General features: G+C 41.0%; 1 protein-coding gene across 2 annotated transcripts in view; it reads right to left on the reverse strand.

Annotated features, from left to right (window-relative positions):
- Positions 1-18,890, reverse strand: part of Ahctf1 (AT-hook containing transcription factor 1) — a 61,711-nt gene that overhangs the window by 9,787 nt on the left and 33,034 nt on the right. For both annotated transcript variants that reach the window (XM_090341534.1, XM_090341535.1), the window contains 11 exons: positions 18,354-18,500; positions 17,378-17,565; positions 12,102-12,246; positions 11,891-12,022; positions 11,280-11,430; positions 10,458-10,608; positions 10,092-10,199; positions 5,531-5,723; positions 3,139-3,342; positions 2,066-2,429; positions 1,273-1,372 (listed from right to left, as the gene is read on the reverse strand). In XM_090341534.1, the coding sequence (XP_090197660.1) occupies positions 1,273-1,372; positions 2,066-2,429; positions 3,139-3,342; positions 5,531-5,723; positions 10,092-10,199; positions 10,458-10,608; positions 11,280-11,430; positions 11,891-12,022; positions 12,102-12,246; positions 17,378-17,565; positions 18,354-18,500 (1,883 nt within the window). The remainder of the gene's footprint in view (positions 1-1,272; positions 1,373-2,065; positions 2,430-3,138; positions 3,343-5,530; positions 5,724-10,091; positions 10,200-10,457; positions 10,609-11,279; positions 11,431-11,890; positions 12,023-12,101; positions 12,247-17,377; positions 17,566-18,353; positions 18,501-18,890) is intronic.

Consider the following 18,890-nt stretch of genomic DNA (forward strand, 5'->3'; position numbering starts at 1 on the left):
TTCAGGGACAGCACCCAGAGTTCAAACCCCACAACTGATCCAGCCCCCATATACACATCAGAATTAACAAATGACACAACAGCCCGTCCGTTTATGCTCAGGTGAAGTATGTGAAGGAACTAGCTATACTAGGCGATTATCAGCATCTTAGACTGCGTGGCCTGTTTGTGAAGTTGCTTATTTCATTATAAAGCACTCAACCATTTTACAGTGTCTTGTCTTTTATGTAGGTTAATTTTACTAATTCTACTTACTTTTGTTAAGTAGAGCTGGTTTTGTTTTGTTTTTGTATCATCTACAATCGTGTCAATGTGCTGAAATGCAATGTATCTTACTGCTTTTGAGCTCCTCTTTGGTTTTCTTTCCTTTGGGGGGAGGAGGTCATTCAGTAGAGATAAAGAGTCTCACAGATGTTCCAGCCTAGGCTGGCTTCGAAGCCTAAAATTTCACATCTTCCAGCTTTCTGAACCAGGACTGCGTCTCCCACTCCCTCCCCTCACTCAAGCCACAGCTCCAGCCTTGTTTGGCTTTAAATGATTTTTCAAGTAGATTCTCACATTTCTGTCCTGGGACACCCCAAGACTGCCTTCTTTCCTACCACCAGCCTCCAGATAGCCAAGATAACAGGCCAGTGTCACCAGGCTAAGAGCAACACTCCACTACAGCACCTAGCACCAAGCGTCAATGAAATTATTTGGGAGAACAGTTCGAGTAGTAGTCAAAAAATATTACTGAAACTTGCATCAACCAAATCATGGGGAACAAAACTATCGCTGAGACATCGTCCTAAGGTCGTATGATCTGACAGGAACCCTGTGGCTGTTCACCTCTGGACTACTGCAAGGAGAAAGCTCTTCACAGAGACAGACTCACTGAGGAACATTTGAAGAGCTTAGCCTCAACACCCACCTGTACTTAAACAGATGTCTAGTAGCAATGTAAGACCGTATAGCAATTACTGAACTATCACACCTGTAATCTTATCTACTCGGGAGGCTGAGATCTGAGGATCAGGGTCCAAAGCCAGCCCAGGCACTGAAGCCCATGAAACGCTTATTATCCACCAAGAGCTTAGGGACAGCGCCCAGACCCTAGGTTCAAGTCCTATGACTGGAAAAAAAGAAAAAAAGCACTGAATATACAAGCAGGCTCCTATCACGCAGTCATTACCAGAATGGAGAAGAACAGGCAAGCTCTATCAGGTAGAGAATATTTTACTCTAGAACATTGTACTATTCTTTAAAAATATTGCCTCTGTCTTCATAAGCTTACCCTTCATGGACTGATGACACATCAAGAGAAGCTCCAACTCCTTGATTGGGGCTTAAATTATTTAATTCTGAAATTGCCTCCTCTGCCACTTCCACATTGCCTATAAAACACATATCACAAATAAAATTATTACATCAAATGTTCTATGGCTACTCAGACTACTACTTTTCTTTAGTTGGTTGTGGGTCTTGAAATCTGGGCCAGGGCACTGACCCTGAGCTCTTCAGCTCAAGGCTAGCTCTCTTACACTTTGGGCTACGGTGCCACTTCCAGCTTTCTGGTGGTTAATTAGAGGTAAGAGTTTCATCTGCCTGGGCTGGCTTTGAACCTCAAGCCTGAGATCTCAACCTCCTGAGTACCTAAGTAGTCATACTACTACTTTTCAAGGCACTGTTCTTCCTTCCTTCCTGCCTGCCTGCCTGCCTGCCTGTCCTGGGGCTTCTTTTGCTCAAGGCTAGCACCCTACCACTTGAGCCACAGTACCACTTCTGTCCTTCTCTGTTTATGTGGTATCGAAGAATCCAACCCAGGGATTCAGGCACGCTGGGTGAGCACTCTACCACTAAGCCACATCCCCAGTCCCTCTTTGGGGCAGTTCCCTTTTCTCTACTTCTCTAGTTTTGAACTCCTCCTCCCACATCCCACCACATCACTTGACAGTACTGCTCCACATCTATTACTTGGGGTGGCAGGTAAGGCCAGCACCCCAGGAGGCTGATGAAAGAGAAGCATAAACTAAAAACGATCGGAGAGTATCAATGGCTGCTGTGGCTAAGTGGGAATGAGTTCTTACCTATTTGTTTCCCCCCATCTGAAGAAATCACTTCTGACTCACACACAGCTTTATCACTGTCGTTCTCAGCCTGCTCTGTGAGGTGAGTAATCAGCCCGCCGGAAGAGTCTGCTGGCTTAGAGGACATGAAAACACTATCGTCCAGGTCCTCCGGTGCCGGTGCATCCTGGTACTCCAGGGTTGTCTGGTCCGATCTCGCCGAGACGATGCTGTTTTCTTTGCTCACATCCAGTTTCTCCACACTTTGTGATCCTGAATCCATTCCTTCCTCCTCCTTGGCAGGGATATTCAGAGAAAAGTGTGTGTTTTTATCTTTGCTCTTTAGCCATTCATTTTCTGCTGGAAAGCCACATTTATGGAAAGCCTAGATTACAAAATTTAAGATGAGTCACCTTAAGGTATTTGTTCTAATCACATTCACACTTTTCATGCTCCGAATTTCTTCAAATTCTCTAACTCACTGTTCCAAATCTATTCTCTTCAGACAACAAAATTAACAATTGTCAATTCTTTTAAAACTGGCCAATATATCATCCTTTGCAGAATAAAACAGAACAGGCTAGATGACCAATAATTATCAAGTGACTCGATTACTATTAATCTACAGTAGAGTTCCTATGGTATATCCAGCTCAACATAACCAATTAATAACAAGTAGAAAGATCACATAGGAACACTAAAGCAAAACAAACTCCCATGGACTAAAAATTAGGAAGATAAGATTCTAGTCTCATTTTACCAATATACCTGGTGTCACCGAGCCCATGCCTTTAACTTGTGTAATGGTAGATTTGGCTCAGACAGTTCTCTCATGGCTTTTTTGCCAGTACTGGGGCTTGAACTCAGGGCCTGAGCACTGGCTTTCAGCTTTTAAGACTAGCTCTACCACTTGAGCCACAACACCACTTCCAGCGTTTTCTATGTATGTGGTACCAGGAAATCGAACCCAGGGCTTCATGCATGTCACCAGGCCACACTCCTGGCCCTGCTCTCACATTTTTAATTAAGACTGTATGAAGATATGTAGGATTATAAGTATTTTGTTAAACGTTCTCTCCTATTATCAAACTTACTCCAGTCATCCACTTTGTGTTCATGCCTTCTTCCATGAATGATATTCGGGTTTCTTTAAGTCGCAAAGGTGGAGAGAGAGACCTTCCAGGTGACAATGATGGAGATGCTAACGGTGTTGTCCGAAGACCAGACCTTAGGATGGACGGAGGAGTAAGCTCAGCAAATCCAGAAGAAGTAACTGACATAGCTAAAGTTTTTGCTTTCTAAGATAAAGAATAAATGGAATTCCAGTATTAGTTTTATGAAAGTGTTTATGTAAGAGGAGACAATGGGTGATGTACGTCCAACGGTACATCCTCTCATCACTAAGATGTACAGTACAATTCTTTAGGTGTACAGTACAAATCTTTACTTTAGATCGATGGAAAAGTCTTTGAGACCTTTTGAAATGTAAAGTTATGACATATAAAGTAATTCTATATACCTAAGCATCTTCGATCAATTAAGTGAAAGATATGAAGTATAAGTGTAATAATAGAACTTATAGGAAAATCAAAAGACAGACTTCCGTGTCTTAGAAAACCAAAAATCCAATAAAAATCCTAAAAACAGAATATAATGAATAAATATAACTTTAAAATAGCACTTGAATTTTTATTTGTCCACTAAATGTCTAGGAAACTGAGCCTATTGGACAAATTACAAGACTGTAGCAACTTTTTCTGGTGTGGATTCTGGGTTTGAAGGGCACTGTCTCCGAGCCATTTTGTTCAAGGCCAGTGCCCTACTACATGAAGCACAGCCCCACTTCCTGGCTTTCCATTCCAGAGCCTCACCAACTTCCCTAACCAGGCTGGGATCTAACTGCCATCTTCAGATCTCAACCACTTAAGTAGCGAGGCTGACAGGCAGGAGCCACTGGTGCTTAACTACTACAGTAATTTTTAGACATAAAAATAATTCTTTGGCCAGGTGTGATGGCTCACGTCTGTCAGCCTAGCTACTCAGAAGGCTGAGAGCTGAGGATTGCTGTTCAAAGCTAGCCTGGGCACTAGTCTGAGACTCTTTTTTGTGTATGTGTGGGTCATGGGACTTGAACCCCGCCTGGGTGCTGTCCCTGAGTTTTTCAGCTCAAGGCTGGCATTCCACCCTTAAGCCAAGCCTCACTTCCTGTTTTCTAGAGGTTAATTGGAGATAAAGAGTCTCAGGTCCTTTTGTGCCTGGGCTGGCTTTGAACCTTGATCTTCAGATCTCAGCCTCCAGAGTAGCAAGGATTGCAGGAGTGAGCCACCGAGTCTGGCTGTGAGACTTATCTCTAATTATCCACCAGAAAACCAGAAGTAGCAGTGGCGCTGTTACTCAAGGGGTAGGGTGGTACCTTGAGCTGAAGAACTCCGGGCCTAGGCACTGTCCCTAGAACTCAGGAACAGCACCTAGGACCAGAGTTCAAGTTCCATCACTGACCCCTCCAAGAAAATTTCCTTGATTTCATCCTGTCTCAAACTGACTGTAGAGAATATAAATAGTAACACTTCAAAGCAAAATGATCCATGATACCTGTTAAGCATGACCCAAGGAAATGTACATGCCTGATTAAGACTAACTGCTGAGCCAGGAGCATGGCTTAGTGGCAGAGGGCTTGCCTAGCAGGCATGAAGCTGTGGGTTCGATTCCTTGGTACCTCATACACAGAAAAAGCTGGAAGTAGAGCTGTAGTGGTAGAGCACTAGCTTTCAGAAAGCTCAAGTACAGTGCCCAGGTCCTGAGTTGAATCCCTAGGATTGGCAAAAACAAAAAAACAACAAAAAGCCCCTGCTGTGCTTATAATAAATATGGTATTTGTAATGTCCAGAGCAGCCAAGGCACTGAGTCTCTAAGTCACTGAAAGAAGATGGGCATGGTGGTGTAGGCTTGTAATGCCAGCCACAACAGGAGACCCAATTTCAAAAACAGCCAGCACAAAAGAGAGCTAGTGGTGTGGCTCTGCAGTGCAGCCTATGCATATTAAGCACAGGCCCTTTAGTCCCAGCTCCACTGACCCTTCCCCAGACACAGGAGAATGCAAAAAATGGTACTTTGTGTAGACAGCCAAAGAAAAGTGAAAACTATGGGTTTTTTTGTTCTGTTTTGTTTTTTTGCCAGTCCTGGGCTTGAGCTCAGGGCCTGAGCATTGTCCTTGGACTTTCTCAAGGCTGGAGCTCTACCACTTGAGCCTCAGCACCATTTCCAGCTTCTTTTTTCTATGTATGTGGTACCGAGGAATCGAACCCGGGTCTTCGTACATGCTAGGCAAGCACTCTACCACTAGGCCAAACTCCCGGCCCAAATGAAAACTATTTTAAGCTATGACTATTTAGTGGTATCAATTAAAAACAGCTCAGTTTCTAGACTACTTGAAAAATGAGAACTCGCCAGTCTTTGTGATGCAGATAATAGATATGTAATACCAACCTTAACTACAAGAGGAGTTTCAAGTAAAAGTAATTCTGAAGATCTAGCTGTATTCTGATGCGATCGCTTTAATTTTGAACTCAACGGCGGTGAGCTGGATAGCAGGTACATAGGAGATCTTGTGGGACTTTGTTGAATAAATTCCAAACCCTGAGAAGGCTGGGGGACAGGCTGCACAACCAAGTCCAGCAATCTGTAAGCAGAATACACAAACAGAAAATGTCTGGTAACTTACCAAGAGTTATCTGAGGAAGCATGTTAGTAACCCATCATTCAAGATCTGGGTCTCTGAATGGGCTGGCTTCTGATCCTCAGCTCCTGAATAGCCAGGATTAGGATATCAGTCACCAGTGGTTAGCTCTTACCTTGCCTTTTTTTTTTTTTTGGTGGGTATATGGGGCACTGTCCCTGAGCTCTTCAGCTCAAGGGTACCACCGTTCCCCTGGAGCCACAGCCGCACTTCCCGTTTTCTAGTGGTTAATTGGAGATGAGTCTCACGTGTTCTTTAGTGCTGGGCTGGCTTTGAAAGGCAATCCTCAGATCTCAAGTCTCCTGAGTGCTAGAATTGCAGGTGTGAGGCACACCTGGCTCTGCCTTGCTTTCTTAAGAAGGTAAGTCAGTCTCTTATTCTCATTTATATTTACCCTTAAATATCTTCATAAAAAAAAAACAAGTCAAAGTTTTATGTAACTACTTAAGCCACTAATTGTTGAGAAACTAAGTCTGTATCAAAGATTTTAAATTGAAGATGATGTAGTATTTTATTTCTTTCAAATACACCTAATTATTAGTACCAAAAAGATTGTCAATGGGTAGAGATACTTGAGGTATCCTCTGTGAAGATTAAATTGAAACATTAAGATTAGTAATCTAAGTCATTTATTCACAAATGACTAGAAATTGACCAAAAATAATCTAAGCATTTAATATTTCCCTCCAATACCTTGGTATATTTTATATGTAGGACAAATGCATTATTACAGAGAAAATATTTTTATATGTTTTGGAATAGTGACAATAAAAGCTTTGTTATATAAAGCAAAAAAAAAAAGATTTATATCACTGTTAATGTCATAACCATATGGAAATCTAACTCTGGTTTAAACTTTAAAGTGACTTTCAGGTTAAACTTTGTGGTTACATTTTCACTGAGGACCACAGATCTCTTCCCGCAAAGCTCTGCACCCCTCTGGCAAAAAGTGCAGTACACCGTGCCAGAACTCCAGCTGCCGTGCTGCCTGCCCGCCCACACTCAGGTCTGGTGATCTGTCCCTGCATGTGATCACACTCACTTTAAAATACAACCTACCAGCCAGGTAATCCTAGCTACTCAGGAGGCTAAGGAAAAAAGAGCAGCAGCCTACAAATCAGGAAAACGGGTACAAAGAAATGCGCTCCCCTCCCCACCCTCTCTAAATTTAAACATGTTAAATGTCTACTTTTTGCTAGCCCTGGGGTAAGAACTCAGGGCCTGGGCACAGTCCTTGGACTTTCTCAAGACTAGTGCTCTATGGCTTACGTAGAACAGCTGTCAACAGAAAAAGCCAAAGGAAAGTGCAAGATGGTGAGTTCAAGCCTTGGTACCAGCACAAAAACGAAGAGGTGAATATAGTTAAGCTGTACTTTAAAGAAGTGTCAAGAAAAAACATTGCGATATATTCTAAGACTATGCATAGTGGTATGTGCTATAGAACAGAGAAAGTTTGAGACCAGTGCTAGAAATCAGATCCTATCTGAAAAGCCAACAAGTGAGCAAATAAGTGTAGCTCCAGTGGTTTAAGGTCAAGTCTCGGAACTTAATCCCATTTTGGGAAAAAAAAATAGGTGGATAAACAAATGGTATTTTTAAAAATATATTATAAAAGGTTATATTCTATGGTCTGGGTGTGTGGCATGGTGGTAGCATGCTTGACTAGCATGCACAAAACCCTGATTCGATTCTCTGGAACCACATCCACAGAAAAAGCCGGAAGAGGTACTGTGGCTCAAGTGTCTGAGTACTAGACTCGAGCAAAAAAGTGTCAGGGACTAAGTTCATGCCCCAGGGCTGGAAAAAAAAAAGGTTAGAATTTAAAGAAAATGTTAAATATTATATAAGGTTTTGGAATCTCATCAATCTTAATCATGATCTGAGTAAGAGGTACATCTATGTCCACAAGCTATTTTATTGAAAAATATACTATTCATAATCATAGTTATTTGCTAGTAAGTAAAGCAAAACAGTATGAAAACACAGGAGGGAGCTGAATGATTTTTTTTGGTCAGTCATGGGGCTTGAACTCTGGGCCTGGTGCTGTCCCTGAGCTCTTCAACTCAAGGCTAGTGCAGTACCCCTTGAGCCACAGTCCCACTTCCAGTTTTCTAGTGGTTAATTGGAGCTATAAATCTCGTAGACTTTAATGCCGGAGCTGGCTTTGAACCAGGACCCTCAGATTTCAGCCTCCTGATTAGCTAGGATTATAGGTAGGAGCCATTGTGCCCCACCTGATTTTTTTTTTCCCTTTTTTTTGTGGGTCATGGGGCTTGAGCTAGGCCTGGGCTCTGTCCCTGAGCTCTTCAGCTAAAGACTACTGCCCTACTCAAGCCAAGCCCCACTTCCTGTTTACTAGAGGTTAACTGGAGATAAAGAGTCTTGGGTCCTTTTGTGCCAGGGCTGGCTTTGAACCTTGACCTTCAGATCTCAGCCTCCTGAGTAGCTAGGATTATAGGTGTGAACCACCATGCCCGGCTTTGAATGATTTCTATGCAAGGTAAATATTCATGTCTTAATTGATTCTCTAGCTTCTAAGTTAATTCTGGCTTGAAATGATTCTCACACTGCTTCAGCACATCCTGAGACCTTTAATCCACTATTTTTTTTTTTTTGCCAACTACAGCTGCTGAGTCTATTAAAAGTAAAAAAGGGCCAAGAAAAGGTGACTTTTAAAAAGAATTAGAACGTCAGGAATAATGACTTCCATTTAAAGTAGTTTGTCATGAGAGTAAATAGAGAAAATATCTAACTGAATTTAATCCAAAATATATGTTAGCTGTAAAAACTACTTTTGTGGTTCTTTTTTTTTTTTTGCCAGTCCTGGGCTCAAGCCCTGGGCTCAGGGCCTGAGCACTGTCCTTGGACTTTCTCAAGGCTAGAACTCTACCACTTGAGCCTCAGCACCACTTCCGGCCTTTTCTATATATGTGGTATCAAGGAATCGAACCCGGGTCTTCGTGCATGCTAGGCAAGCACTTTAACCACTAGGCCAAACTCCAGGCCCCCTTTTTTGTTTCTTGATATTGGCTGTGGGGCTTGAACTCTTTTGAGTTTTTTTGTTCAAGGCTAACACTCTACATTTTGAGCCACATAGCTCCTTCTGGTTTTTCAGTGGTTAACTGGACATAAGAGTCTCACTGACTTTCTTGATCTCATGAGTAGCTAGGATTACAGGAATCAGTCACCAATGGCTGGCTCATCCTCTTTTCTGCCGTCAGTACTGGGGCTTGAACTTAGAGGCTCTTGCTGGATGGCACTCTACCACTTGAGAAAGGCCTCCAGCTCCTTCACTGTTCTGGAGGAACATACCATTTTTCTGAAATGTGAAACTTTTATTAAGTTTGCTAACAGGTCAAATGAAAGCATTACTGCATATGAACAACATTAGACATTTTGGTAGGAATTATTGCAAAGGAGAAAGCTTTAACACAAACCAGAGGTTAAATGAATGAGGTAACATTATAAAAAAACTTTGTTCATCATTTTAATGAGACTTGTTTCTTTTCGCTAAACTATAAAATCATTAAGCAGAAACTTTACATAATCAGTGCCATTATAGAAAATTTCCTTAAAGGGCCGGGAGTTTGGCCTAGTGGTTAAAGTGCTTGCCTAGCATGCATGAAGACCCAGGTTCGATTCCTCGGTACCACATACATAGAAAAAAGCTGGAAGTGGTGCTGAGGCTCAAATGGTAGACCTCTAGCCTTGAGAAAGTCCAAGGATAGTGCTCAGGCCCTGAGCTCAAGCCCAGGACTGGCAAAAAAAAAAAAAAAAAAAAAAAATTCCTTAAAAAACTATACCCCTGTAAAAATTATAACAAAAGATTAAAACTTTCACTTAAAAATCTAAAATATTTGTCAAGTGTTAAGAACAGAAATCATGGGCTAGGAGTTTGGCTTATGGTAGAGTGCTTGACCTGGGTTTGAATCTTTGGTACCACATACACAGAAAAATCCAGAAGTGGTGCTGTGGCTCAGGTAGATAGTGCTCAGGTCTTGAGCAAACAACAACAAATCACCGTTGTTAATAACTGCCCAACATGGTGTCTTAAGAACTGAATAAGCACCTCAGCTGGGCGCAGGGGCTCACACCACCTGTAACCCGAGCCACTCAGGAGGCTGAGATCTAAGGACTGCTCTTCAAAGCCATCCCAGGTTCCAATTAATCACCAGAAAATCACAAGTGGCTCTGTGGCTCAAGGGTAGGGTGGTAGCCTTGAGCTGAAGTGCTCAGGGATAATGCCCAGACTCAGAATTTAAGGTCCATGATCAACAAAACAAAACAAAAAATTAAATAGCAAGCTCTTACCTAGAAATTTTCTGTGATGTTTTAGAAACTGGTGTTCCAACAAATGCTTCAGGCAGTTCAGGATGTGGGAAAGAATACTGGGCAGGAGATGGCTGTTCTATTTTAGGACTAAAAAATAAAAATTAAACATCTGATTATATATTCCGTACAACATGGATAAAAATGTGGAGTTTAGATGAAAGAGGGGGAAGGGATTTCATTTTCTTACTGTGTCTATTTCAGAATATTTACAAGTAATAACACAGGTTACTTTTATGTCTAAAAACAAACATTCTTAAACTATAACAACAACAGGGACTGTTAACAAATGCTGGTGTCCAAAAAGATACCAAGGGCACGTCTTCAGAAAGCAAAGGAAAAACATACCTGCTATGAAGCAAGGGGCTATTTCTAGGTTCACTGCTTGCCCACACCTCTCCAATCTTAGTTAACACATTACTGATGAAAGTGGATCTTGTTAACACCGTCCCTGTTACAGTTTTCTTGGGAAATGTTGACAGTGGTTTGGGTCTAGAAACTAAAATGAAGAATCTAAGATTTAATTTCACCACTGATAGGATCCTATTTGAAAATCTTATTAAAAATATGAAACAATAACAATCATTAAAATTGGTTTAGCTACAATTCTGGTTTAGTCAAATCAACAATTTGGGTATCTAGGAGATAGTATAAAAAAACATTTTACACAAATTTAAAATGTGCAAGAGTCTTCCGTAGAATAATCAGAAGAATTCCTTGGGCTGGGAGCATGGCCTAGTGGTAGAGTGCCTGTCTAGCATGCACAGAGCCATGGGTTTGGTTCCTCAGTACCACATACACAGAAAAAGCCAGAAGTGGTACTATGGTAAAGCTCTAGCCTTGAGAAAGCCTAAGGACAGTGCCTAGGTGCTGAGTTCAAGACCCAGGACTGCCCCCCCACCCCCCAAAAAAAAAGAAAAGAAAAAAAGAAAGAAAGAAAAAATTCCTTTATAATTATACTGGTAAGTAACATCCAAGAAAGCCCTCTAATTCAGCACCTAATAAAAAAGAATGACTGTGATGAATCTGAGTATGAGTGGGCAAAAGCGAGCTATATTTTAAGATAACAGTTTTAGAAATCAATCATATTGACTAATAATATTGATTAAAGATATTTAACCAGTATTTTTTCTAGCCTAAGAGTTTTGACATTCTCCAATTATATCTTACCTTCTCGAAAAACTGATGATGTTGACAAATGGTAAGGCTTAGCTCTCTCAATGGCTAATTTCCGCTGGACTCTAGGAAGGATTTTCCCATATTGCTCTAATATAGAATTCCGAGCCACCGATCTCTCTCTCAAACGAGGATCACGATCATTCTATTAAACATATATCACAATTGGTAAAAACTCAATCTACAAAATGTGAGACATTGTTGTTATATATTTACCATTTATGAAAACCCAAAACTGTCTTCCTCCTGCCTACAAACCAAAGTCTTTGTACACATCTGATTGCTAGTCCATCAATCCTTCACAACAAGAAGTTACCATTTACTAAGCATCCATGGGGGAGCAATATGTCATGTCACACTGTCATGAACTAAGCACCTCTATGTAGGAGACGGTGTACCTCACCTGAACCTGTGCAGCCTCACAAGCCATCCTAACACCCAGAACAGATTAGCATTCCATCTAACTGCAGAAGCCAGCACCTTCTTTGCACCATAGCCCCCTCACTGCTTTTCTCCATAACTTCCTCTCCTTTGCTCTAACTGAAGCAGCAGGGATGGCAAACAAACATGGCAAGAACTAGATAATGCGCAGACTTGAATCATACCATAAGATTAATCTTCAGAGTCTGGTTTAGCTTCAAGGCAGGAATGTAATTGGCACGCTGCAAATGGTGAACTATAAGAAATTCATGATTCTGAACACTGGCGCTGGATTGTAAAAACTTTACTAAACATTCCTAGGAAGGAAAAAAAAAAGATTTGTATTCTATCAATTTACTGAATTTCTGGTACATTTACCATTGTCTAACTGCTTACCTGCTCAGTGTCTGTAAATGGCAATTTCAGCAAATCCTCCATTAAGCCCATTTCCTGACAGATTTCATACGCATGCTTTAGTAAGTCTTCTACGTTCAGTCTATTAGAATGCTGGCGCAACAAATTCCAGGCCTCAACCATGCACCTGAAATCAGTATTTGCCAAAGTTTAGCTTTAGAAAAAGTTTGTCCTTTTCTGGGGTGAGTCATTGTGTGAACTCAACGTGTGGGGTGCTGTACCTGAGCATGTGTGCTCAAAGCTAGCACACTCTCCACTTTGGGCCACAGCTATACTTCTGGTTTTCTAGTGGTTAACTGTAGATAAGAGTCTCATGAACTTTCCTGCCTGGGTTGGCTTTGAACCATTATCCTTAGATCTCAGTCTCCTGAATAGCTAGAATTACAGGTGTGAGCTACCAGTACCTGGAGAAAAACATTATTTTGAGTGTTCAAAGTCAAGTATCTATAGAATCTCTAAGATAACTAGTATGTCAAATTTGAAAGTACTAACTTCGGCATAATAAATCTTGCTAGTGATGTCAATAAGACAACTAGAAATCAAGAATATGAAACATTCAGGGAACATAGCTAGAACAGAATTGGTGTGGAAAGTGTGGCTGTAAAGTGATGACACTGAGGAGCCGGGAGTCTGGCCTAGTGGTACAGTGCTTGTCTAGCATGCATGAAGACCAAGGGTTGATTCCTTGGTACTACATACATAAAGATAGAAGTGGCACCGCAGCTCAAATGGTAGAGTTCTAGCCTTGAGAAAGTCCAAGGACAGTGCTCAGGCTGTGAGTTCAAGCCACAGAACGGACCCCTCCCTCCAAAAAAAAAAAGTAATGATGCTGAGCATATATGGGAAGAGTGGATTTTGGAGAGGGGGTGAGGCTGGTGAGCTCATACTTGAAGAGTGGAGGAGGGAAGATCCCATGTTTCTGGGAAAGTAAACGGAGAGCTTCTGAGAAGATTTGGGCTGATTCATAGGAAGATCAGATTGGAGAACTGGGTCAAATTTTATGATCTCAGACACCAAGTACATTTGCAGAAATAGGCTATGGGCAGTAAGAACATTCAGTTTATTGCACAGGAGTTTCCCAGAGTCAGAGCTTCAGAACTAATTAAGTGTGCCCATAGTGCACAATGATGCAACATCCCAAAACAAGGAAGATCTTTATGTCATTATGAAATGAACTCCAAAACTCAAAGGGCTGAGCGCAGTTTGCTTGTTCTAAACAGCAGAAAACGTGTGAGTGTGTCTATGTGTGTGTGCTGGCGGAGGCATGGGGTAGGTATGTGCAGCATCTGTTTAGCTGACCTCGAGACACACAGGAAATGATTAACAAGCAGTTCCCAAAAGAAAGAAGCTGGAGACCCAGTTACCATTTTATACCTCTCAAGTGTGGAAGCAGTCAATTTCTTACTTAAAACTTGATATACATGACTTTTTTTCTCCCACCCCATGGATATACTTTGAAATTCATTTTCCTTTAAAATACTGATACAAAGAGAGGTGCTGGTAGCTTACACTTATAATCCCAGCAACTCAGAAGGCTGAGACCTGAGGATGAGGGCCTAAGTTTAAGCCCTAATTGACAGCCTCCCTCCAAAAGTGACTCCTCTGTAACAGATTATGTAAGACAAACTTCTATACTTCATCCAATATTAATCTGACAACAGTATACAGAACATTGTAAATGACAAATGATAACGTCCCTTTCCACTCCGTGTCTCCATAGCAAGAAAAGATACAGCGTCAACAACCTCCAGAAACCCATTTCCCAATATATAAACTCTATTATACTTTTTCCTATGGTAAATATGCTACAGAGAAGACTTCAGAGAATGATTTCATTTTATAGCATGCTAGCAGTAAACAAGGAGTCACTTCAATGTATGGTAGGTAGGGCTCTTGGTAATAAAGTAGAGAAGGTGGCCTAGAGAGTTAGTGATAACTCCATAAACAATCTTTTTAATTATCTTTAAGTAGTTATGTAAAGGAAGACTCTAAATGCTTGACAAAAAAAGGAAGGGTAATGAAAAAAGGAATTCTAGACAGGCAAATAAGCTACCACTAACCTCTCATTACCAGAATAAGAGAACACCAGGAAAGCTTTGTAGGATATAAGAAATAGGACATTATTGATAGGAACATATTGCATTCAACACCAGAATAAGGAACAAAGCATACTTTCCTTACTAATTTATTAAAACAAACAGTAAAAAGACCACTAAAAAGAGAGATTAAAAATCATGTAATCCACAGGCTTAATATTGTAGGCAAATACATTTGGCACTTCACCTAACAGAGAATATATCAACTACTTATTAGTGGGTAAATCAAGCTTTACCAGATTTTAAAGAGAAGTTACCAGATGGATCATACTAAGTGATAATGTAATTAAGTTAGAAGCCAACAAGTTAGAGGTAAGAAAAACAGGTTCTATGATATCTGTATGATATAAATGTAAAATAAGTCATGTTAAGAGTTATCTAGGGCTGGGAGTATGACCTAGTGTTAAGGCTCAAGTGGTAGAGCACCAGACTTGAGCAAAAAAAACCCTCAAGGATAGTGTACATTGTGGTCACCTTGCAAGACTGCCAAACATGAGTCATGATTCCATTTCTATAAATATACACCATAAAACTGAAAACATCAGGGGTCGGGGCAGGGAAACGGGGACGAAACATGAGAAGGGGTTTCAATGTGTGAGAAGTAATGCACCTACAACCTACTATTAACTGTAACCCCTCTAGACATTACACCGACAATAAAAAATAAATTAAAAATGGAAAATATCAGCATTTTTTGGAAAGAGATGGCTGAATTATTTACCATAGCTAAGATAGAGAAACAACCCAGATGCCCCTCAGTAGATGATTGGATCAAGATGTGGTGCTTATACACAATGGAATTCTATGCTGCCATCAGAAAGAATGACACTGGCCCATCCGTAAGGAAATGGAGAGACTTGGACAAAGTAATACTAAGTAAATTAAGTAAGCCAGACCCCAATGGAGCACAGGCTGTATGGCTTCCCTAATTTGTAATGATTAGTACACATCTAGGACTCTCCTAGCAGACGATCACAATATCTCAAAAGTAATGTACATATAGTCATACAGGATGAGAGCAAACGAAATGAAGTCTAAGTTATGGAAACAAGAGGCTTATCTTTGTGATTGTTGCTTTAATGTACCATGTGAAGTTGTTTCTTTTCTTTTTTTTTCCTTATGGTCAATCTCATGTGGTTACTGTATCTGACTTTTTACCTAGTACATTGTATATACGTTTATTGTTAATCTGATATAGGGCCAAGGGAAGGGGGAAAACATGATGATTGGGAGGGAGTGGGGGGAAACGGGGGGAGAGAAAGGAAGACAAAAACATGAGAAGGGGCATCAAGGTTCGAGAGGTGATGTACTCATTATCTGACAAATGTAACTGTAACCCCGGCTATACATTATCCTGACAATAAAATACAATATTTAAAAAAGAGAGAGAGGCTGAGGCTAAGAATCAAGTTGGGAGGTTTAACAAGCAGAATAAATAATAGCTGTTCAACCACTATCACAATTTAGGACTCTATCAGCAATTGTAATGAATAAAACTTGTGATATTTATATTGTCTTCTTATTATTGGAAGGAGGGTAATTACCAATTTCATATTACAAAAGAGAATAGTTAGAGAATAAACAGCATTTTTTTTTTTTTGCCAGTCCTGGGCTTGAGCTCAGGGCCTGAGCACTGTCCTTGGACTTTCTCATGGCTAGAGCTCTACCACTTGAGCCTCAGCACCACTTCCGGCTTTTTTCTACGTATGTGGTACCAAGGAATCGAACCCAGGTCTTCATGCATGCTAGGCAAGCACTTTAACCACTAGGCCAAACTCCCGGCCCGAGAAAACAGCTTTTAAACCCATTTCAGAACATAGCATAAAGTTAAATTAAACTCCATTTAAAGCCAGGCATTAGTGGCTCACCCTGTAATTTGCACCTATACAGAAGGCTGAGATCTGAGGATCATGGTTCCAAGCCAGACAGACCCAGCAGAAAAGTCTGTGAGCCTCTTCTCCAATTAACCATCAAAAGCTGAAAGTGGCTCAAGTGGTAGAGCATTAGCCTCACATAAAACCACTCAGGAACAATGTCCAGGCACTGAGCTCAAGCTCCGGGACTGGCACACACATGTGCACATGCATGCCCAACCCTCCCCCACCTCCCAATCCAGTTAAGCCTCGTGGTGGTGGCAGTTCATACCTGTAATCCAAACTAAGGAGGAGGCTGAGATCAGAGGATCAGTTTCAAGCCAGCTTGGGCTAAGTCCCTGAGACTCATCTCCAACCAAGCCAAAGATTGAGAAGTAAAGGTATGATTCAAGCGGTAAAGTGCTAGTCTTGAGCAAAACAGCCCTAGGACTGGCACAAAAATAAACAAAACAAACCAACAACAACAACAAAAAATTATGCCCAAACACTATCCTAATACCTTTGCCACAATCAGTGGCAATTCCAGTAAGATTAAAGATTCTAATCAACTGACAATACCATTACTCAGTAAAAAAAATCGCCTGAAGAGGGCTTGGAGTTTAGTCTAGAGGCAGAGTGCCTGCCCAACATGCACAAAGACCAGGGTTTGATTCCTCCATACCATGTAGATAGAAGAAAGCCATGAAACGCCCCGAAGGACAGTGCTCAGGCCCTGAGTTTAAGGCCCTGAGTTTAAGTCTCAAAACACAGAGCTGTCTCATTTATCTGGCCTATGAGTGAGAAGGGGATAACTTAAAATATTAAAACTTAGTGGCACTTTGATATTAGAAAGAGCACTATGCAGCCTAATCTCATACGTTAAATTTCCTAAACTTAGTCTTCAACACGTGCTGACCACTGACATAACCTAGAATCTGGGGCAAAGAAGTGTTAAGCACTCTACCACAAGGCAAAACCACAGATTCCAGTCATTTTACCATTTGCTTTATCTGGACATAACTTATCTCACAATATTTACGTTACTCCAATTTAAGATCCTCGTGCCTCAGCTCCTTGAGGGCTAGGATTACAAGTATAAGCCACCATACCTGGTCACAAATGGCACGGAACTACTTAAGTTTTATTTGTTTACTTGATGTAAAGGCTTTTCTAGAGATGAATGCTGTTTGGAAATTAAATAACAGGTTTGTGTGCCTCTTGCACAGTATGTCTCTTGCAACTGAAATTGTATAGGTATGTGCCTGTATGCCCTACCCGTGAGAGTTATACTTTTAAAAGGAACACTTACTTATTAAAAAGCAGAACAGAGAGGTGGAGCATAACATCGCTACCGGTGGAGACGGCAGGCTTCATGGTCTGGATGTATCTGAGGGCCTGTCTGTGCTCCCCTTCACTCATGAAGGCTTGGATAATCCTTGCATGCTGCCACGACACCGGTTTTGCAGTAACTGGGTGAAAGAGCAGATCTAAACCACTCTGGAAGAGTGATGGGAAAAGTAGTTAGTGCAAGTCCTATGCACTTAGAAGAATCACACAAATCAAATCAGCTTAAAAACAAGCAGAAAAAACAAATCTATGGTATACTGCATTCTAAAGAATACAACTTATCAGAAGAAGCTCATATACCTGAGGCCTCATTAAACTATATAAAATCTTTCCACCACCAATTTTATATGTCAATATCAAACCTTTATCTTCTAATATACGTAACATATCTCTAGCACAAATACTCATAATTGTTCACTCGTAAGTTTCATTTTATAGGCAGCCAGAGCTTCTGAAGCAGTCGCTGGTAAAGGCACTCATTAAGCTCAGTGCTTATATCATCTCAGAAAGAGACTTAGCTTTTTTTTTTTGGCCAGTCCTGGGGTTTGAACTCAGGCCTAGTGGTCACTGTCCTTTTATTTTTTTGGTGGGATGTGGGGCTTGATCTCTGGGCCTGGGTGTTATACCTGAGTTCTTCAGTTCGAGGCTAGTACTCTACCACTTGAGCCACAGCACGACTTCCTTCCTGAGCTTCTTTTGCGTAGAGATAGCACTCTACCACTTGAGCTATATATATAGCACCACTTCCAACTTTTTCTCTGTGTGTGGTACTGAGGAATCGAGCCCAGAGCTTCATACACGCAAGATAAGCATTTCACTGCTAAGCCACAATCCAAGCCTGGTTTTATCATCTTTAGGATCAATTAGTGTAGTTATGTATGCCTCCTACAATTCTCATAGCTTGAGAAAACTGCCTACTAAATGAACTACAGACTCACCTCATAGTCATTATGATCTATCAGCCAAAATCCTTGAATAAGTTTAACCTGGCCCCAAGAGATGGCAAAGGCCGTTGGAAAGGACTCAATGGGAGAGTCTGTCTTGTTTGGGAAAGAATACATGATATCAAGCAGCAGATAAATGGTCTTGTTGTAAGGGTTAAGGATAACGAGCAAAAAGAACGTCCATATTATGTGTCTAGAATACCAGCAGTAGAGTTCACCAGGAGCAACACAGGCTATCATGGACATCCACTTATGGAGTACAATCCTATTCCATGTACAATCACACCCAAGAGAACCTAACTTATTCCCAGTATCTTACTTACTACGACTACTCCCACAAATAATGAGTTTCAGCATACTTTCTCCCCTTCACCCCTCAAAATAAAGCTAAGTGAAAACAAAGACATTTGCTCTTTTAAATTTAAAAACAAGGCTACAATTCCAGTTATTGGGCAACAGCTGGAAGCTTTAGTAATAAAATCAACCTGTAGAATGAACTACCTCTCATTAGACTAAGAAACGAACACAAAT

Source organism: Megascapheus bottae, chromosome 10 (genome assembly GCF_031878675.1).
Source record: "Megascapheus bottae isolate mThoBot1 chromosome 10, mThoBot2.hap1, whole genome shotgun sequence".
Taxonomy (NCBI): domain Eukaryota; kingdom Metazoa; phylum Chordata; class Mammalia; order Rodentia; family Geomyidae; genus Megascapheus; species Megascapheus bottae.